Here is a 15863-nt window from a genome sequence, read left to right as displayed (position 1 = left end):
ATGCCATCACCGTCTATACCAAGGACCCAGCAGTAGCAGAACAAGTAGCAATCGCCTTAGCCATCCGGGCTAATCGGTGGACACATATTTACAGCGACTCTAGAACAGCCATACGCAACTTTACCAACGGATATGTGACACGGATAGCAAACAAAATTATTAGAGAAGGTCAAGAGTGAGAGGATCGAAATCCGCTGGTTTCCTGCACATCTGGGGGTGGTGGACGGAGCTCGGAGAAACCTCAATGAGGTGGCAAATGAAGCAGCACGAGGACTTTCTAGCCGTGCTCTTCAAGACCGAGCAACTTACACTTCACCCGGGGAACACAGGGATCGATTATTAACATATAACGAAATCACGAAGCATTATTATTTAAGCAGAAGGGAATACCCATTGCCACATGGTAAGCTTTGCAGAGCCCAAGCGGTCACATTACGTTTGCTACAGACAAGAACATACCCAAGTCCATATTTTATTAACAGGATCTATCCGGAGAGGGAAATTCAAACCAACTGTAATAAGTGCAATGGCATCATTACTCTTGACCACATGCTTTGGCAGTGCCCCGCGGTCTTCACAGACCGTGACAAGGAACAAGAATGGTGGCGGCAAATGCTACATAGTGAATCACTCTCTGACCAATTACAGGCAGTCCAGAAGGCCCGCGATGTGGCTGAAGGGCTCGGCCTGACAGTCCCAACGTGGGAGCGGCCCGCGTCAACGTATGGTTGACCTTCAGGACCCAATAAAGTTCTCCATACCATACCATATGTATTGATCACTTCAACATCCGCACGGAGTCTGCTTCAGTTCATGGTGCAGTGTTACAACAGAAAGTTGCCGACCATTACTTCATAGCTTGTCAGTTACGCTTTCCTTCTTGGTCGTTATCATGTTCTAGCCCCAACACATGCCACGCTGTTACGGACACGGCTACTTTTGATAAACTGGTCGCCTTGTTCGATTGGCCAGGCCTGCTTGAAAATACCGACAGGCTCGAGCTATATAATGAATTTTCACGTTCGATGGACATTATATATTATTACGATATGATTCCGCGAGAGACGAGCCGCTGCGAGAACGACGAAGAAGTTGGTCGGTGCCCCCGGCACGAGCGAGTGTCAGCCTGGCTGCCTGGCTCCAGTGTAAATAGCGTGTAAATAGCATCTCTCGTCTGTGTCTTTCCACACGTAACATTTCTGGTGGAGGTCAGCGATCCCCGTCCTCACCACGGAACTCCGAAGTGGTCGGCACACCGAGCTTGTCACCATGCCTCCCGGTGACGAACCCGCCTCCGCAACGGCTTCGGCTTGTCCGACTGCTCCAGTCGTCACGGTTGCCCCACATCGTGACCCAGGTGTGTTCTCTGGCCTGGAGGGACAGGATGTCGACGACTGGATCAAGCTCTATGAACATGCCAGCGCTAATACCAGGTGGGACCCAACGATTATGCTCGCCAATGTCATCTTTTGTCTCGGCGACCAATACGTGGCAGCGTTATCGACCGATGGTTCTCGCGAACTTAGCATGCCCATCACGCCATCCTCGGGCGTCGATCCCAACATAAAGAAAATGGTTGCGACGGACCTGTCCTCTACGCAGGCTGAAGACCTTTGTGAAGTATTAAAGTCCTACCGCGACATTTCCGACTTCGACGATCGCCCTTTAGGCCAGACGCTCGCGGTCAAGCATCGCATTCTTACTGGCGATGCTGTGCCTATTCACCGACGACCGTATCGAGTTTCTGTGTCGGAACGCCGAGTAATTCAAGATGAAGTGAACAAAATGCTCGATAAAAACATCATTGAGCCTTCATCGAGTCCCTGGGCGTCACCTGTGGTGTTGGTTAAGAAGAAGGACGGCACGTGGCGCTTCTGTGTTGATTACCGTCACCTGAACCGCATTACAAAAAAGGACGTCTACCCGTTCCCACGTATAGATGACGCCCTTGATTGCCTGCACGGTTCCAGATATTTCTCGTCTATTGATCTTCGTTCGGGATATTGGGAGATTGCTGTTGACGATATGGACAAAGAAAAAACCGCGTTCATCACACCTGATGACCTATACCAATTTAAAGTAATGCCGTTTGGATTATGTAACGCCCCTGCCACCTTTGAGCGTATGATGGACTCCTTGCTCCAAGGTTTCAAATGGTCCACATGCCTCTGCTACCTCGACGACGTCATCGTCTTCTCGCCCACTTCGACCCTGATGCCCCTACAGAATTACGTACAGATGCCAGCGGTCATGGCGTAGGTGCCGTCTTAGCCCAGCGTCAGCGTCGCAAGGATCGCGTTATTGCTTATGCGAGCCGCCTCCTAGCACCATCGGAGCGCAACTATTCCATTACGGAACGCGAATGCCTTGCTGTTGTCTGGGCGGTTGCAAAGTTCCGTCCTTACCTTTACGGTCGCCCTTTTTCCGTAGTCACTGACCATCATGCTCTTTGCTGGCTCTCATCGCTAAATGATCCTACAGGCCGGCTTGGTCGATGGGCTTTGAGGCTACAGGAATTTTCATATTCCGTGGTGTACAAGTCTGGCCGCCTGCACCAAGACGCTGACAGTTTGTCGCGTTACCCTGTTGACGACTCTGACTCCTCCTATATTGCCAGTGCTTCTTGCGTATTCTCGGTATCCCAGCTGCTTCATTTCGTCGACGAGCAACGCCGTGACGCCTACATCAGAGCACTCATCGACCGTTTTGAACACTCTCCGGCCGATGCTACTCTACGCCTCTTCGTCCTCCGCGACGGTACTCTGTACCGTCGTAACCTTCATCCAGACGGCTCTGAGTTCCTGCTTGTAGTACCTAAACACCTCCGCTCCGCCGTTCTAGAAGAGCTTCACGACGCACCAACGGCAGGACACCTCGGCGTATCTCGAACCTATGACCGTGTACGTCACCGTTTTTTCTGGCCGGGCCTTGCCCGTTCCGTACGACGTTACGTCGCCGCTTGTGAACTTTGCCAACGATGCAAGAAGCCTTCCCAGTTCCCCGCTGGTTACCTACAGCCGCTCGACATCCCTGCCGAGCCCTTCCATCGTGTCGGCTTGGACCTTCTAGGCCCATTTCCGGAATCTACATCAGGAAACAAGTGGATTGCAGTCGCGGTGGACTACGCGACCCGCTATGCCGTAACCCGTGCTCTTCCGACCAGTTGTGCAACTGATGTCGCGGACTTCCTGCTACATGATATCATATTGATGCATGGTACTCCGCGTCAATTGCTTACAGACCGCGGCCGCACCTTTTTGGCCAAAGTCATTGACGACATCATGCGTGCCTGCTCAATACAGCATAAATTTACCACCTCCTACCACCCCCAAACGAACGGCCTCACTGAGCGTTTGAACCGCACCCTTACAGACATGCTATCCAAATACGTTTCAGACGACCACCGTGACTGGGACCTGGCTCTACCTTACATTACCTTTGCATATAATTCTTCCCGTCTCGAAACTGCTGGCTTTTCCCCGTTTTACCTCTTGTATGGCCACGAACCGACGCTACCACTGGACACTGTACTTCCGTCCGCCACAGCTTCAACTAGCGATTATGCCCGTGATGCAATCGCCCATGCTGACCATGCTCGCCAACTTGCGCGCGCTCGTCTACAAGTGTCTCAAGACAAGCAGAAACAACGCTACGACCTCCGTCACCGTGATGTCCATTTTGTGCCCGGAGCCCTCGTGTTGCTTTGGTCACCATCCCGTAAAGTCGGCCTTTGTGAAAAACTGCTTTTCTGTTACACAGGCCCATATCGCGTGATACGCAAAGTGACCGATGTCACCTATGAAATCGTTCTAGCCACGCCCACGACGACCTCCGCTGTGACAACCAGTGACTTTGTCGACGTTGCCCGACTCAAGCCCTACAACTCTCCATGCCCCTTGGATGTTTAACAGCACCGTGACGGTGCTTTTGCCGCCGGGGTTAATATTACGATATGATTCCGCGAGAGACGAGCTGCCGCGAGAACGACGAAGTTGGTCGGTGCCCCCGGCACGAGCGAGTGTCAGCCTGGCTGCCTGGCTCCAGTGTAAATAGCGTGTAAATAGCATCTCTCGTCTGTGTCTTTCCACACGTAACAATATAAATCCAGTGAAAGGACAATTTACATTCGCCAACGCCGCCCGAACCAGCCCTGGTTGAACAGCATGATATTATCCGCTATCAAAGAAAAAGACCTGCTTTGGCAACGGTGCAGACGTTCGCCTAGTAATTGCATGCTGCGTACACAATTCAAAACTTCTCGAAATAAAGTAAATGTCCTTATTCGTGCAGCCAAGCGTTCGTACAACAGAAACCGCTTTCATGAATCTCGTAGAAATCCTAAGAAAACATGGTCTCTGTTAAACGAGGTGAGAGGACTACCTTCAAATTCGGCTAAAGATATTCAGAATCATTTTGATTCAGATTTATCAACAGTCGTCGACAATTTAAACCAATTTTTCTCTCAGTTTTCTGGGGTGTCTAAGCAACCGTGCTACACTTGTAGCACTGGTACTCCTGTAATTGAATCCGCTTTCCTGCCCACTATGACGGAAAAAGAGCTTTACTCGTTATTGGGCAGATTTGGCAGACATCAGTCACCAGGTATCGATAAAATTCGCATGTTTGATCTATACAGGAACTTCGGCTTCCTGAAAAATGTCTTGCTAGAAATCCTAAATGGGATAATTACAAGCGGAAGTATTCCTACGCGGTTAAAAACGGCCGTAGTTCGACCACTTCTAAAAGGTGGTAAAGCTAAGTGTGTGCATAATTATCGCCCCATTTCTATCCTGCCTAGTATAGCAAAAGTTCTAGAAAAACATGTCTTCTTAGTAATGAACAGCTTTATTAACAAAGTGGGGGGGTTTCCCGACTGTCAATACGGTTTTATTGAAAAAAGGGGCACTCAGGCTTTGTTAGAAGAATTGAGTGACCATTTATTTTCTTCACTTGAAAAAAATCTTGTATGTTGCGCACTTTTTTTAGATGTGGCAAAAGCCTTTGACACGGTATGCCATTCGATTATGCTAGAGAAACTCTACAATTCAGGTTTTCGAGGACCTTTCTTCCGATTGCTATGCAATTTCCTTACAGATCGCTCCCAGATTGTTTCCATTTCAGACATATGCAGTTCCCGTGTTTTTCTGAAGGCCGGTGTGCCACAAGGTTCCATACTGTCTCCCTTACTCTTTAATATATACGTCAAGGACATGTGCAACGTGCTATCTGTCTGCAAGTTATTTCAATATGCAGACGATACTGCAATTTTAGCCACACATGTGAATTTTCCAGACGCATTCTCAATCCTTCAAAATGACGTCGGGAAATTAATGGATTATCTTGGTGCAAATGTAATTGACATCAATCATTCTAAATCAAAGTTGGTTTGCTTCCATAGCCCTCTGAAACGTGTTTCACTTTCTTCTTCACTTTATCTGCACAGATCTCGATGTATTAATTGTTCCTGCCCTCCAATAAAATTTTCGGACTCTGTGAAATATTTGGGCATATGGTTTGATTCTAGTCTTCTTTTTTCTACTCAGTTGTCTTACATATGTGCCAAACTTCGTAAAATCGTCTGTTTACTGTACCGCATCAAAGTGTTTTTACCCTTGTCTGTTAGGAAACTTTTGGTCCACTCGTTAGCCTACAGTGTGCTCAGATATGGTATTACAACATTTGTACATTGTTCTAGTACCTGGCATCACCGTGTAAATAGGTTGCTAAAGTGTATGTTAAAAAGTGTTACTTATGGCGTATACAGACCACAAGGGATGAACCTTTTTCAGATGCTAAAAATGCCGAACATGCGCTCACTGTTTGTTTAAACAGTGGTACTGAAACACTTCTGGACGGATACCTTTAAAATGCCCGCTGTGCCTTGCCGTCCTTTACGGCGTGCACCTGCTTTTTCAGTTCCTTACTCACGAACCAGATTTGGCAGATATACTCGAGCCTTTTATGTTCCAGATATATTCAATGCACTTCCTTCTGAAATTTCTTCATGTAAGTCTGTACGCGACATTCGCAAAACTTTAAGGGCATTGTACACAGAATGATTGTAGGCGTCGTATTTTTATTTCTCCTGTCATTGTTGAAGCATGTCTTCGCTCTGGTCGTTTCTTCGCATTTTTTTTGCTGCTTTTTCGTGATTCTTTTTTTTTTTTTGCCTTGTACTTTATCACTCGCTACCTTAAGTTGTCAATGCCTTTTGGTTTTCATTTTCTTGCAAAAGAAAGAAAAGTCAGTTTCTGGCTGAGTCTTGTTATTGACTGCCGGGTTTCGCGTGACAAGCCACTGTGATGGCTTAGGCGAACCCGATTTCTGTACATATACTTGCAGATTTGATAATTAATTATTATTATTATTATTATTATTATTAATGTTAGCAAATATGATAGTTCCTTCACTGTAATTTATAGTAATCATCCATGTTTCTTAAGCTAGTCATGTATTGAACCTGTATTAGATCAACATCGTTACATGCTAATGGGAATCATTTCAAACTTAATGACTCATTCAAAGAAAGTACAGAGGAGAGCCTCAATATTCATTCATATCTGGTATTCCTAAACATTCTATTTGCAGAATTGTATGCCTGCTTGTACTGCCTGCAATTCAATGCTCTAAGCTGGAAAAACGGATGCCTTTTCTTGCTGTCAAAATGGTGCTTCAAAGTCGATAGCAAGCTATAATTACTTAGTTCGAAAGTGTTAACTAATGCCTATATCTCGAAACTTGTCGATGCGACTATGTTCCATGAACACAGTTAAGTTTTCTTTCTCCCTCTTATTAACACCCATGGAAGGAAACTGTTCAATTATCTCAGGATCCAAATATTCTGCACTTGGTCCTGATTATTTGTCCGCATTCTATAGTGTGTGTGTTTGCATCATGTTCTGGTGCTGCCATTGCAGTGGGACATGCATGTTTGTAAATATATTGCAACAAAGCAATTTATTGAACTTTGTTTGCAAATCTACAAGATGTGGGCGCACAGTAACGACCAGATTAATTAGCAAAAAAAAAAGAGAAGAAATACTGCAGATTCAGTGCGCTTCCAAGAATGTATGCGGAGTGAAGTATTTATCAAGTCGTCAGCCAAATGCTGTTAAACTGCAATATATACACTTGTCCTTATTTTCAACAATCGAACGTGTCATCTTTTGCACGGTTTGTTTATGCACCGCGTAGGTCACAACATTACATCATGAAATGTTTATGCACTACACTGTTCACAATCTATACCAGAATGAAAACGGTAGCTAATGTGGATGCGCACTGTGAGACATGGAGATATGGATATAGAGACAGAGAGGTATGGTGAAAGGTGCATGCAGAGAAATTAATAAGCTGTGCTTATGTATTTATTTATTTCTTTAATGCCTTGTAGGCTGCAAGGTAGGAGCATTAGGTGAGGGGCAATAAAGAAGCAGTTACAAAAGGAAGGGCACAACGTTATACAATACTTAACAAATAATAAGAGAAAAGAGAATCAACGCCGTTCTGCTAGTGACCAAGACGATCATAAGGCACACTAACAAATGAAAGTTTTTGAACGCGCCGAGTAAATGCTGGTGACCAGGAATAAATGGAAGTTGCACAAAAAGGAGAAGCAACAACTGATGTGTGCCCGTACGGATACCGACAGGATACGCATCCATATCTTAACGCCTAACAGAGGCCATGCTTACAGAAGATTCTCAAACCATTTTTACATCTACAGCTTCCATAATTTCTCTTGGCAGCCGATCTGCACAGAATGCTAGCTTATTCCTCTACAATTCGTGCTCAGACGTCTGGACATACGAGCGTGCAGTGTGGAAGAAGCTGGCATTCAGTGCAAATCTGATCAGCTGCCCAGTGAAATTGTCGAAGCTGTTGAGCTAAAAACGCTGAGAGAATCTTGTGTCAGCATGAGCTGGCATTAGAGACAAATGGATTTCCTGTCAGGAAATTTACGTCAGTTTTTGCTTCTCCTTTTTGTGTATGTTCGGTTATTTGCTTGTCAGCGAGCATTTACTCGTCATGCACATAAAATTTTCTGTTGTTAGGTCAACTCGGCTTTCTTTTCGTCGTATCCGTTCTCTTGTGCCATCTGCAGCCAGGCTGTTCTTTGTTTTTTTTTTATACTGCAACAAGTCACTTTGATGATCCTTATGATACTTCTGTGTACCTTATAAAATATTTTATTTGGGCAATGTTGCAAGAGTGTATACCGTGAAGCAGTAAGAACAGGGTACTATAACTTCTAATGAAAACGTTTATTGTGAGAATGGAAGGATTTATTAGGGCTACCCATAAGTAGTACAGCAAGAAACCTGATAAATACCAGCGCTTGATGAAACCAAACGTAAAAACATGAAATAGAGAAAATACAAACTTAGTAGCTATGGTGTTGGGCTGCTAAGCACAAGGTCGCGGGATCGAATCCCGGCCACGGTGGCCGCGTTCCGATAGGGGCGAAATGCGAAAACACCCGTGCGCACGTTAAAGAACCCCAGGTGGTCTAATTTATCGGAGTCGCCACTATGGTGTGCCTCATAATGAGATTGGGGTTTGGCACTTAAACCCTCAAAATTTAATAATATTCAGAAAATGCAAAGAAATATACAACTCCAGGGGAAAAAAGCATGGTGATCACCAACTGCACATGTGACTACTATCCAAGAAACAAGTTTTTTTTTTTTCAATGGTATGGAACAGGAAAATGTGCTTGCATAAGGAAGCTGTCAGTCTGCCTATTGGTAAAAGAAGCGTTTCTTGAAAGGTGCTGGCATCAACGATTGGCCATTGTAATGATTAGTTTTTTCCTTCACTCGGAATTATTATCGGCATTTTCTTTCTGTAACGTTTTTATTTATACTTGGTTGCATGAAGCACCAATCCTTTCCTTTTGCTGTTTTTCATTTGCGGCAAACTGTGTAAATTGCCTAATTTTCACAATAGAGTTTGTTGATAAGTTACTCCTCATCCCTCACTAATGTCACCCTGTGGATACTGCTTCATGCTATTAGCCTTTGCAACGTTTGTGTGTGTGTGTTCTGTGTGTGTGCGTGCCAGCGCGTGTGTGTGTGAGTGTGCGTGTGTGTATGTGTGTGTCCGCGCGCACGTAGATTTGGATGGGAAAACGGGGCCTTGGGTGGGGGGCATCGTTCTCCTGTGCAGCCTCCTGAATTCATTAAATACAGCGCAACAGAAAGACAATAGACAAGAACTAAGTGAACACACAGAGTGCTTCGATCTTGTCCGTTGTCTATCTTTTGCGCTGTATAACGAATACAATACATATAACGAATAACGAATACATGCCAACTTCTTCACTTCAACCGAGCGGAGCGTCTGCTTAACAGATATTGCTGCAAAACGGAACTCAGTATCTGCATGCACATATGAAAAACATCTTTGCCCTGAAGGATAAAGTGTTACGCAACAGACAATTCTGCCTCTTACATCTTTCCAGAAACTAAGAGACCAAAAATAACGAAAAACCGAAACAGGCGATTGGCCAATGCCTGATAGCTGCCTATCGCTGTGAGTTGTTTCCAGTATTAGGCTTTCTGTGGTAAGGGTGCTACCGAGAAGCCAATTCGATTTTAGCATGACGATTCCTTTTTACTTCAAGGAAGTGCCTTCAGAAAAAAGTTCTTTCTTTGGAGCATCTCTGAAGACCTGTGCATTCATTCAGACATCTGGTTCCATATATGTACATTGACCAAGTGCGTAGAAACATTGTAGTGACTAATGCGTCTTGAAAAACAATAAATATTTAAGAATGCAACACATAATACCTTTGAAGCAGGTGCCTCAATTTTTCCCATGGTTATTAAAGCGAAAGTTTTACTGGCCGCGAACTTGCGATTTCGCCGTGGCGGTGCTCCGAGGAGGCATATGACGTCACAACACGCGCCTCGCCGCAGATATTTCTCTCTGTCGTTCCCAAGTCACTAATGCGCATGCGCGACTAATAGCACCGAGCCACCGGTGTTCCGGCGCTGCGCAGCGCCGCGCGTTTCCCCCGCCGGCATTTGGTATGACGCCTCACTGCGTTCCTCGTCGTTGCGCTCGCCTACGCTCTCTTCGCCAGCGGTGTCGCATGCCTGATAACATGTCGGAGGATTGAAAAGGAGAGCTCGCGTGCGCCGAAACCACGGTTTAGACGGCAGTATGGACGGCGACAATTCTGATAAGCAGGAGGAGGCCTGGAATCGACATCGGAAGGAGATGAAGAGGAAACTAATCGCCCAGGAAAGAGACGAACAGCGCGCCGAACGGCTGGCTAAACGCCGCAACATAGCAAGACAACCAGACTAACCTGTACTTGCAATCAAGATTAATCAAGGCTCACCATGCTATGCCTTAGCTTTCACTACGTATATCTTGGCATAGCGGAGGTAAGCCACTGCCATTTTTTGTGTGTAATTTCTCACTTTCTGATGAATATGTAAACTTGAAAGTTTTTAGATTGACTGACCTGGCCCTGTGAAAGAAAAGTCAGGAAACGGCGATTAATAAAAGCTATTGAATTCAACCCAACCTGCTAACGCATAATTTTCGATTACGTAATAACCATTCATTAATATTTTTTTTATGTTATTCATGGGGTTGTGTATATTATGAGACGATGTCGGTAGCTTGTCTGTTCACTCCCTTCAACTATGTGGTGACGCCTAGGGAGGCTGATTATGTGGGCCTTTTGAGTTATTGAAATTGATTTATTAAGTTAATTGAAAAATGAAAGGGAAAGTTGCGCGCGCGCTTCTTTTCTTACACTATATCCAAGCAAATCTGCTAAGTTCGGTATGAATTAAACTTTGCACGCAATATGTACGAGCCTACATCTCCGGGTAGAAATAGGAATCATTGCTGCCTGTTTTTCAATGCGTCTTATGCGAGTACAGAAGTGTATACTGGTACGAAGCCTGAAGTGCGACACGAACAGGTATGAATTCGTGAAAACAATCAAATAAAAACAAATCGCTTTGCGCTGGTTTTTAATCCCGAGGTTTCTCCTAATTGCCCAAATTTTTTATTCCAAGTCTTCGCATAGAGACCCTGCAGGCATTGGCAATGGTACACGAAGATATACACAAAGGCAATAATTCCACCGGGATGTCGTACTTCAGTGTAGCCTTTCTACGTGACGTTGAAATGCATTGTGTTGGTATAACCTGCGTTGTCATGTGTGTGCTAGAGCAAATTCCTTCAAGTGGAAGAACACCTAAAGCAAGGCATGCTGAACTTGCATGGTTGTTGACGCACATTATGTACGTGTGTATTGAAAGATAAACAGCTGCCAGCACTCGCCATGCGCCTGCTCGTGTTTGATCATTTCTTGAGCTAAAGCTAACGTAAAATAATAAGTAACAGTTCAGTGGTATTCAAGGGAACGCATGCTGGCTCGAAACGTTTCAAGCCAATAACATTTGCTTACTGTCTCGGAAGAAGCATATAACAGAGGTTTTTTTATGCGCGCCCGCCGTGGTTGCTTAGTGGCTATGGTGTTAGGGCTGCTAAGAACGAGGTCACGGGATCAAACCCCTGCCACGGCAGCCGCGTTTCGACGGGAGCGAAATGCGAAAACACCCGTGTACTTAGGTTTAGGTGCACGTTAAATAACTCCAGGTGGTCCTAATTATTCCGGAGTCCGTCAGTACGACGTGCCTCATAATCGGATCGTGCTTTTGGTACCTATAGTCCCATTATTTAATTTTTAAATTATTTTGGGGGACTTGATAAAAAGTACTCCGGATGATCGTTAGCAACAACCATGCATGTTCTTGGTTAACAATTCCTGCGCTTCGTCCACTAGATTTGTTTATGTCTTTTCTAGCTGCTTCGAATGTTCACACGCGTGTTTGTGGGTAGGTAGGGACAAAACATACAACACTGCAAGCGGCTGAGTTTATGAGAGTACGCGTGGCAAAGTGCAGGACAGCTCTTTTCTTCCGCGGGTTTGTAATGAGTGGTCATTCTGATGGAGTGTCATTACAAGAAATTATTTTCCAAGACACCGGAAAGTGAGTTTAAGCAAGACATCTCGCAATATGCGCAGCTACACCGTGGATTCACCCGAAGATGGCCAGTGGGGCGTACCCTTGCCGAATGGGGACTGGAGTGGTATGGTCGGCATGGTCTATAACAATGTGAGTTTTCGCAAACACAACCTTCGCTTTCGGGGTCGGGAATAATTATTTCTGCGAGCGTCTGCCGTTTTATTGGTGTGTACCATGCTGCGTTAAATACTGGGGAGCCTTTCTTTTCAGATCTAGTCCCACACCGATCGCTTTCGTTAACCCAAAAGACAATTCCAGGCACCTATTCCATCACGTTGCTAGCGCTGTTTGATGTTTATCGCAGTCATGTAGATGCCTGAGCAACTCATAAGCACCTTGCATTGTTACATTTGCTTCTTAAGGAGGCTTAACGCAGAAACGGGCAATTTTTGAAGACGGATTTGCCGACTCAGACTCGGGCGTATTCATTGCATGGTTCGTTCCTTCCTAAAAAAGAAATACCATCAGTATAACGTCACAGCACATAACTTGCTGCAAATAAACGAAGTAGTAATCTTGCAAAAGACGACTAATTGCGATAATTTAGCGTATGCAATGAAAGGGTATGGCCTTGGCCCAAAATTTATATATTCATGTTTCCTTGACATTCATAAAAGTTTATTTTTTAACATTCGAAACATCAAATGAATATAAGAATTTGTTTATAGGTTTTAACGTACCAGAAATTCATAGTGTTAAAGGGAGGTATCGTAGTCCAGGACTCTATATCAATTTTTCCCACGTGTTTTTCTTTAATGCGCCATCAAAGCATTGTAAAAGTTTTGCATTTTACACCTATTCAAACGGGGATGCGGCGACGAAAAAAGAATGGAAAGTAGGCGCAATAATGCATATTGATGCTGCACTCGCAGATATATCATAAATGACACAGAAAGTGTCATACTTTCTCGCGCATACCTGCAACTATGCGATTCCGTAGGATATAAAGCTCCAGCTAAGCAACCTCTTTTTGAGCTAACCATGCGCAACCAGTGGTTATGACTACCATTGTGCGTAACTAATCCATACATATCATTACATAGAATCACTAGTGTGCAACATAGAAAGAAGCGTCGTCTTACAAGAAAACTCTAAAAGGTATGAATGGAACATGGATAACATTAGCTTTAGGCCTAGACGAACAAATTATTCGAAAAAAAATAATGCGTCAAGGAAAAAAAAAGCAACTACGCACACTTGAAAATTGAATTATTACATGCAAGATAAGGCCTGAGATTCCTAAAGAAGACGAACTTTCAAAGTATGCTAACAATGGAAAGTATTCCTTGCAACATGTGGTACTGGATCCTTTCTGTTATTCGTTGTTTGGTAGCCTGAAATTATTTTTAGATCGCAAGATGACTAGCTATATTAGCTCATTATTTAGGTATTACGGCCTACATAGCAACTTCCATGACAGAAATTTCAAATGCAGGCTTAGGGCACTCATCACAGATCCTATAATGTAATTTTTCGGACACAAACATGCATGCACTATTGTTTGCAGGTAAAAACGTTTCATTACTGCATGTACTCTCAGCAGATACAAAAATACTAGGGTTGGATTCAATTAGCCAGGGAACACGCCATGCAAGGCACTGAAAATGCGGTGATGGAAGGTTGAGGAAAAATTATGTGACACAGTAATACCAAGAGTGCGATGGTGTTACTACTACTGCCAAGTCTAGGCATTCCGAGACTGAAAAGAATATGTAAAACGACGAATTAGAAAGGAAAATGGGACAGCCTGGTTGCGAATATCAACAGTAATAGTACTTGCAATATTATTCAAGCTTTGTCTTTCACTTGCATGGAGTTTATTACGTCCCTCTAATAATGTTTCAACAGGCAGTATGCACCAGCTTGTCATTTCTACCTTTAGTTTTTATTTATATGTCCCTTGCTTGCGAACAATAGTGTAAAGCCACCTGAATATAGGCTGGAATTCTGGCACTCGAGGGGGCCATAAAACGTTGATCGAGCAGGCTGTAGTTTAGATGTATTGATTTGCCCCATGGAAGAAGGCAGGAGAACAGGTCGATCAACTCGTACGTTGAAGAGCTTCTGACAGAGCCATGGTGGCTCCTGAGCTCTCGTTATAAGCGGCGTTGCCAGCTGACACGAAATCCAAAAACTTCAATGGAGCAAACATTTACAGGATGAAGCGCAAAACAACGAATATGCCACTCAACTATGAAGGTGGGTGCATGTACTGCTACCACGATTGATCATAAATAGAAAGAAAGTTAGTAGGCGACTCAACTTCCAATTGAATTAGATGAAAGACTAAGCGTTGCTGATCTAGTTGGGGATGAGACAGGGGCGGCGTCACCGCGCGTCACATTAATCTCGGGTGAGAGGAGCAGAAGCGGCGTCGGACTGGCATTTTATTTTGCAGCACTATCTCTTTTGGTGTGTGATGAGGTGCTAATGAATTTCAAATAAGTTTCGTGGTTTAACGTGTCATAACCACGATTTGATTATGCGGCACGCTTTTCTGCAGGAAAAGCGTTCGTAAAATAACGGTTACAATATCATGCTTCTGTGCCAGATGTGTCCGGTTCGAATCCGGCCATTGGACAATTTTATTGATTTATTCGTTTAAGAAATGGCAATTTCGCCCTAAGGGCTAAACGATCAGTATGATTGCAACATTGAGAATATTACATGTTGTAACGATCATAGCTCCAGTATGAATTGCCACAAACATAAGCTTGTTAAACAAGCGTGGCTTGACGTGCGCAGACCGCTCATGGATAAAAAATCCGACAGAGTCCACGCCAGGTGGGAATCGATGGTATACGAGGCAGTGTGCGGGGAGCCTACCCAAGTTAACGAAATCACCATGAGAGCACCAAGACGAAGGTGGCTGTTTCATGATTTACAGGACAAACATGTCATAATAGTCATTTCATGACCTATCATTTTTGTTCGTGATACACTCTTGTCATACTATGCCAGTTTTAGTACATGCCAAGACGTAGGCGGTTGTTCCATGACCTACATAACATGCATGCTATGAGATTGATGTCATGAACTGTCATTTATGTTGGTCATACACCCTTGATATACTATTCGAGTTTTGGTGTATATCAAGTTAACGAAATGACCATAAAAGCACAAAGACACATGCGGCTGTGTGATGGCCTACATGGCACGCATGTCATGACATTCATGTCATGACCTATCATTTATGTTTTTCATAAACTCTGGCAATACTATGTCAACTTTCATACATATCAAGATGTAGGCGGTTGTTTCATAAACTACCTGATAGGCATGTCATAACATTCATGCCATTCATGGTATGACCTATCACTGATGGTCGCCATACACTCTTGTCATACTAAGGCACTTTTGGTACATACCAAGTTAACGGAACGGCCATGAGAGTATCAAGACGTAGGCGGCTGATTCATCACCTACATGAAATACATTTCATGATATTCAAGTCATAATAGATCATTTATGTTCATTATATACCCTTGTCATACTATGCCAGTTTTGGTACCTGCCAAGTTAATGAAAGACCCTGAGAGCAGAAAGATGATACGGCTGTATTATGACCTACATGACGCACATGTCATAATATTCATGTCATTACCGATCATTTATGTTCGTCATACACTCTCATCATACCATGCCAATTTTGCTACATACCAAGTTAACAAAACGACCATGACAGAACCAAAACGCAGGCCTGGGTAAAGAGACACTAGCCAGTTTTAGACTAGCGTTTGTCGCCTTATGTACGTCAAACGTAAGCACCTTTGTGGGACATTACGGTGCGCGTCCTTTCAATACTGT

At 44.2% G+C, this 15863-nt stretch overlaps 1 protein-coding gene across 1 annotated transcript in view; it reads left to right on the top strand.

Annotated features, from left to right (window-relative positions):
• LOC126531927 (glutamate receptor ionotropic, kainate glr-3-like) overlaps positions 1-15863 on the top strand; it is a 111063-nt gene that overhangs the window by 77388 nt on the left and 17812 nt on the right. Inside the window, exon 2 of the mRNA XM_072287675.1 lies at positions 12056-12146. Within this exon, the coding sequence (XP_072143776.1) occupies positions 12056-12146 (91 nt within the window). The remainder of the gene's footprint in view (positions 1-12055; positions 12147-15863) is intronic.

Source organism: Dermacentor andersoni, chromosome 4 (assembly GCF_023375885.2).
Source record: "Dermacentor andersoni chromosome 4, qqDerAnde1_hic_scaffold, whole genome shotgun sequence".
NCBI lineage: Eukaryota > Metazoa > Arthropoda > Arachnida > Ixodida > Ixodidae > Dermacentor > Dermacentor andersoni.
This window is presented reverse-complemented; position numbering and strand designations above follow the sequence as displayed.